General features: G+C 47.0%; 1 protein-coding gene across 1 annotated transcript; it reads right to left on the reverse strand.

Moving 5' to 3' along the window:
- Window positions 1–3,518: 3,518 nt before the first annotated feature.
- On the reverse strand, window positions 3,519–5,739 carry LOC149336863 (uncharacterized). The gene has a single exon (XM_089554782.1). It carries the CDS (start codon window positions 5,353–5,355, stop codon window positions 4,651–4,653), a length of 705 nt encoding a protein of 234 aa, XP_089410908.1. The 5' UTR covers window positions 5,356–5,739; the 3' UTR covers window positions 3,519–4,650.
- Between the last annotated feature and the right edge of the window lie 261 nt (window positions 5,740–6,000).

The raw sequence follows: 6,000 nt of genomic DNA on the forward strand, positions 1-6,000 counted from the left end.
AAACTGCCATTCATGATCTGAGAGAACCTGCCATATGCGCTCCACCCCATTCTTATTCTTCTAGTTATTTCCCTCTCATGACCAGGATCTGCGGTCACTACCTACCCTGAGTAGACATATTCTCGTACTACTTCCAGCACCTCGCTACCAAATGCGAACAGCTCTTCCCTTGCTAGACTGTTGAACATTACTTTGGTTTCCTGCAGGTTAATTTTTAGTCCAACTGTTCTGTTCTGCCTGTCTAACTCATTGATCATGCTTTGCAGTTCATGTCCTGAGTGACTTTGCAAGGCAATATCATCAGCGAATTGCAGATTACTTAGGTATTCTCCATTAGCTCTTATCCCCAACTGTTCCCATTTCAGGCCCCGGAATACCTCCTGTAAACATGCGGTGAATAACATTGGCGAGATCATGTCTCCCTGCCCGACACCTTTTCTTATTGGAATTTTATTGCTGACTTTATGGAGGACTATGGTAGCTGTGCAATTGTTTAAATATCTTCCAATATTTCCACATAAGGCTCTTCTACACCCTGATTCCGCAATGCCTGCGTGACTGCTGAGGTTTCCACTGAGCCAAATGCTCTCTTGCAATCAATGAAGGCTATATATAGGGGTTGGTTATATTCTGCGCATTTCTATATCACCTGATTGATAGTGTGAATATGGTCTATTGTCGAGTATCCTTTATGAAAGCCTGCCTGATCATTTGGTTGACTGAAGTCCAAGGTTGTCCTGACTCTATTAGCGATTACCTTAATAAATACCTCGTAGGCAACGGACAGTGAGCTGATCGGTCTGTAATTGTTCAAGTCCTTGGTGTCTCCTTTCTTATGAATTAAGATAATGTTAGCGTTCTTCCAAGCTTCTGGTACTCTCGAGGTCGCAAGGACAGTTACGAGCGTGCAATGTGAATTTCAAGTGTTAGTTACGGTGCGAGAGAGGTCAGGCATTTTCGCTTCCAATCTCTAGCTCACCAAATCGCTTGGGGGGTCTGAAAGTCCTGCTTCCTTCATAGCATATCAGTGTAGATGTTTTACAATGTTCTCTTGCAAACTGCTGCACTCTCTCTGATGCTCGAGCGCTCATCGGCTTTCTAAGCCTACACTGGCAAACCAGGCACAGTGCACCTAGCAAGCCACCATCACTGGTGCTTCTATCAAGGATGCAAGGCGTCTTGGCACTCTGCCAAGTTCGCCGAACGTGCCACCCCTGCCAAAGCTCTTGCCAAAAGATAAACACGCTATGATGTTACCGGCGTGCAGCATCTTGGTGCACTGCCAAGGTCTGCGATGCGGATGGCATGAAACTGAGGAAAAGGCTAAGGAAAACTAATGCTTAAAAAAAAAGTAAATTTTCAACAAAAAAAGTGAAGAGTGGGTTCATTACAAGAGTAAATATGGTTCTACTTGTGCAGCTTATGCTTACAAAGTGAGCTTACTGCAAACTACAGCACTCCACCATTTCAGTAAAGGACGTTCTCAGTTGCTCTCGGCACACAGTGGCAACTGTGGGTGAAAGCATAGATGTTAATGATGCGGTTAGCCTAATGTGGAAAATGGTTCGATCTGCGAGTGCAAAATGCATCATTAAGGCTGGCATCCCATAGTGGTGGCGGCCACTGCCATACAAAACTTATAACAAACAATGGCAAGTGAAATTTAGTTTGGTGTCCCATGCATGAATATAAACTCTCTGACTGAGAGAAATGCAACACATAAAACAAAAACGCTCAAAGCAGCCAAACAGAATGCCTACACTAAACGCTTTGTGCGCTAACTTTTCAAAACGGCAATTTTTCGAAAAGCACTCCAGCATGTGTACCACTAACAACAGCTCAAGAAAGTTGTCATCAAAAGTCGCAATCTAGCTGCCGTGGTGGCTCAGTGGCTATCATGATTGGCTGCTGAGCCAAAAGACGCGGGTTCGATCCCGGCCGCGGCAGCCACATTTCGATGGAGGTGAAACGCAAAAAGGCGCCCGTGTGCCATGCGATGTGGTCAAAATCATTCAAAATCATCATGGTCAGATACAGGTGGTCAAAATCATTCCCGAGCCTTCCATTACCAACACTTCTTTCTTTATTCTTTCACTCCCACCCTCCTCCCTTCCCTTGTGGCATGGTTCGGGTGTCCACCGAGATGTGAGACAATTACTCTGCCATTTCCTTTCTTCAAAATCAATTTTCAATGCTAGACCTACGTACTGTGCGGTGTCAGTGCACTTTAAGAACTCCAGGAGGTCTAAATTTTCCGGAGTCCCCCACTATGGCATCCCTTATAACCCAAACCACTTTGTGATGTTAAACCCGATAAACCAAACCATAAAAGTCGCAATCCAGCTAGACTGCTTCTATGTAATGGCCATCACAACTAGCTCCGATTGTGAAGCAATAAAAACAGCAACCTTCACTGTCCCTGAAGAAACAGTGGGAATTGAACCAGCAACACTAATCTACGAGAAGGACACAAAAAACACCAAGGCAGTCGCCGCAGCCCAACAAACTGCAACTGGCAACTCTCAGAGTGAACACGACAAGCTGTGTCAGATTAGAAGTGAACAGTTGAGCATGCAACTGATCTGCCTATGAGATAGAAGCATTCAAAACAGTACAACAGCAGAAAAACAAGCTCACACGCATCTTGATGCTCAGTTATTCTTCTTTGTAAACACACAGATGCAATATAGTGCTACAGCCACTTCTCGGACTACGTGGAGAACTGTCATTCACTTTGACTCAGCTCAGCAGTGGTTCCCACCATGTGAGCTACGCCCTTTTCACTGCTTATGAAAAGATATACACTTTAAATGCACCCTTTGAGCTTCCAGATGAACAGCACACTAATCAGTGGCACTACTGATCAGCACCGAGAGACAAATAATATGAAGCAAGCACAGCAATCTCTTTTGGGTGTCCGCACCGAAAAACACTGCGAGAGGAGCTCAGGACAAATACTAAGCTATTCCCAGTTTATGAGGCGGCTGACAGTCACACCCTTAATGGGAAGCCATTCCACGTTGTTCTGCCTTTCGATCAACCAATTACCCGCTGCACCAAGTCCATATCTTATGCACACCTGCACAAATCTGGGCCAATTCTATCAAGAAAATGCCTGCCTCTTTTGCAACCAAATCCCACACGGGGATAAATTTCACAGCTTATTTTGGTTAATAAAGCATTTGGCATCGGTACATGGCAAGCTTGTCTTACCCCTTTAACCACCAAGCCCGAGCTATGGTCATGGGAGATTGAATATCACCAATGATGAGTTGTACTCGTCCGGCCCGATACTGTGTTGCTCCCACTGCCAAAGACAAGTTGCAGTCAGCAACTGCGTTGGTGGAAATTTTCAACACTAAAGGGCAGTAGTTGTCCATGAAATGCATTTTCTGCCTTTAACACGTGTTTTAAGCCTGACAACAGTCATTAGCCCCTAAAATCATCAAAAACATTTGGCGATTTTGGTAGTTTTTTTAAATTAATCAACAAACAACTGCGCAAAGTCACGCTTGACCAGGAGGATTGAGCACTGTGATCTGCCAGGAAAAAGCAAGTACCGCAGGAAGGAATGATGGCGTTCTTGCATCTCTCCCCTACATGCTGCAGCCTCATCTGTTTGCATGCTCCTCACACACGACGATTAGCGCAGGCAAGTGCTAGTGCACGATGTAGTTTGAAATAAAACACGCAGCACAACGCAACTCCTGCATCTGATTTGGAAGCAACTAACCCATGGTTGTACATGAAATAATTATTCCACTGTTGACCCAAACAAGGTCGACCCTGCAGAAGCCATTCACGTTATAAATGCCTTCTAACCTAACCCTACTGATGCTCTTCTGAACCTTCTCATTACAGTCAATAATGCAAGCTCATTGTGCTGACTGTACAATGCTGACTACACAAAAGGCGTATGGCAAACACACAAGGTGGGTTGACTAAACAGGAGTCCATGAGTTCAACGGCACTTAACTGTGGCCAGTAGCAGCTCAGGGTGCTCGATGTGAAGCACTACTAGAAATCAATGATTCTCTAGGGATCCTCACGATGAACCAAAGAAAGAAGCCGACCACTGGATTCACGCTTGCATTTCTGGTCCAGCAGTACGCACGTGGGAAGCACTTAGTATCGGCACACGAGACACAAGCACTGCTCTTTTGGAACTGCAGTTGCAGAAGACTGGTTGGTATTCCAATCACAGGCACAGAAGAAATGCTGAGGACGTTGCATGGCTCTAAGCATCTTTACGTGCTCTCCTCTACCTGAAAGACTGCAGGCCACTAAGAAGGATTGAAGAGAGGGTCACCATCAAAGCTCACAGGAAAGCACACATAGAAGCACAAGAGTTCCGACTTCAATTGAAGTTGTTTGTAGTGCAGACACCTCCATCAGGTAAGAGGTAAGCAAGATGCCTCGATGCCTTTGAATCTGTTAAACACATCTCCCAAGCAACCAGAAGAAAATGCGACTTCAGACTTGGAACAATCTTCTTTCCAACACATAGCCCAACAAGCACCTCAGCATAGTCCCAGGGTGTCAGCAACCTCATATCTAATACGAAGCCATAAGCACTGACTTGGCAGAAACTTGGGCATAATGACAGGCACGACCGTGGGAAATTCATCGACGATGGCCGCCGCAGTGCCTTCAAGCCAGTCCCAGGAGGCTGTCCCCTTCCCAGGTGTCCTCCTCGTCACTGGCCGGCATGGAGGGCACATCCAGCGGATGGTCAGCACTCACGTGCTGGTCCAAGCTCGACTGCTCGGTGAACACCTGCTCGCAGCGGGCACACGGGTACAAGAGCTGCCCGTCGGCCGTGACGTGGCGTCGCAGATGCTGCATGAGCGCCTTCTTGCCCGGAAATGCATGCTGGCACAGTGGGCAGCTCATGGGCTGCAAGTCCTCCTCCCCTGCCTCGCCCTCGCCGTCGGGGGGCGCGACTCCGTGGGTGCGAAGATGTGACACCAGGTGGACGCTCTGCAGGAAGCTCTTGGCACAGTGAGGGCACTCGTGGCGGGGTTGCTCGCCGTGGGTACGCATGTGCCGGTTTAGGCCGCTCTTGTGGGTGAAGCGACGGGCGCAGCAGCGGCACGAGTAGGGCTTCTCGCCTGTGTGCGTGCGCCGATGCACGGTCAGGTTGCGGCGGAACACGGTCGAGTACTGGCACAGGTCGCAGTAGAAGCGCCGCACCACGCCCGCTGCCGCCGCCCGTCGGCCCAAAGATATGCGCAGCCCTGCGAGGACAGAGCAGAGGAAGGCAGTGAACACAAGCGCGAGTGCAACCAGTAGCGCAAAACTTTTTACAGCGAGAGCTGTTAATGGCACCGACCACTGGATGCACGACATCGACATAGATGTCTGCAAAATGAAGGAATGTGAGGAGGATAAGAGAGATTGAGAGGGAGATGGAATAGCTGTTACAGTGAGCTACGCGTACAATGTTGCTCCTTTTTAATGACTGTTTTCATCGCACATGTAGCACAGCACAACAGCTATCGCTGGGTTCTCACATTGTGCAAAATTACGTAAACATATCAGTATTTTTTTGATTAGATTGAAGCAGTTATAATAGAACTGCCCCAAAGAATGCCACCATTCCAGCATTTGTAGACTACTGTAGCTCTTGTTTAATTACAACTGAACTGCAAATTTCTGCTGTGGTATGTGCCTTGCTACAAGTGCTTGGTGCAATATCCCTAAAACCTACTGACAAAGCAAGGATCAAAATGGATCTACACAGCAAGTAGAAACAGCACATGATTCAACAGTGTAAACTGCTGTTAGTATGCGTATCAAAATACACAGTTCTTAAACTGAGTGAGGGACTTCACAGCAAGGTATGCACTCCCTTCAACATGAAACCAGCATGTGCTTCCAACAGCAAAAATGAGGACTTTTTTCAGACAAAAGAGTGAAAAAAATCATATTAACGGTTCCCTATAGTAGATTAGCTCAGCCTTAAGCATAGAAGCAAAAATGACCAGCACTGATTGATAG

The sequence above is a fragment of the Amblyomma mixtum genome, chromosome 7 (assembly GCF_055824585.1).
Source record: "Amblyomma mixtum isolate Tamu chromosome 7, ASM5582458v1, whole genome shotgun sequence".
Lineage (NCBI taxonomy): Eukaryota > Metazoa > Arthropoda > Arachnida > Ixodida > Ixodidae > Amblyomma > Amblyomma mixtum.

Excerpts from the sequence above, each read along its gene's own strand:
- LOC149336863 (XM_089554782.1), bottom strand. The coding sequence starts at position 5,355 with ATGTCGATGTCGTGCATCCAGTGGTCGGTGCCATTAACAGCTCTCGCT.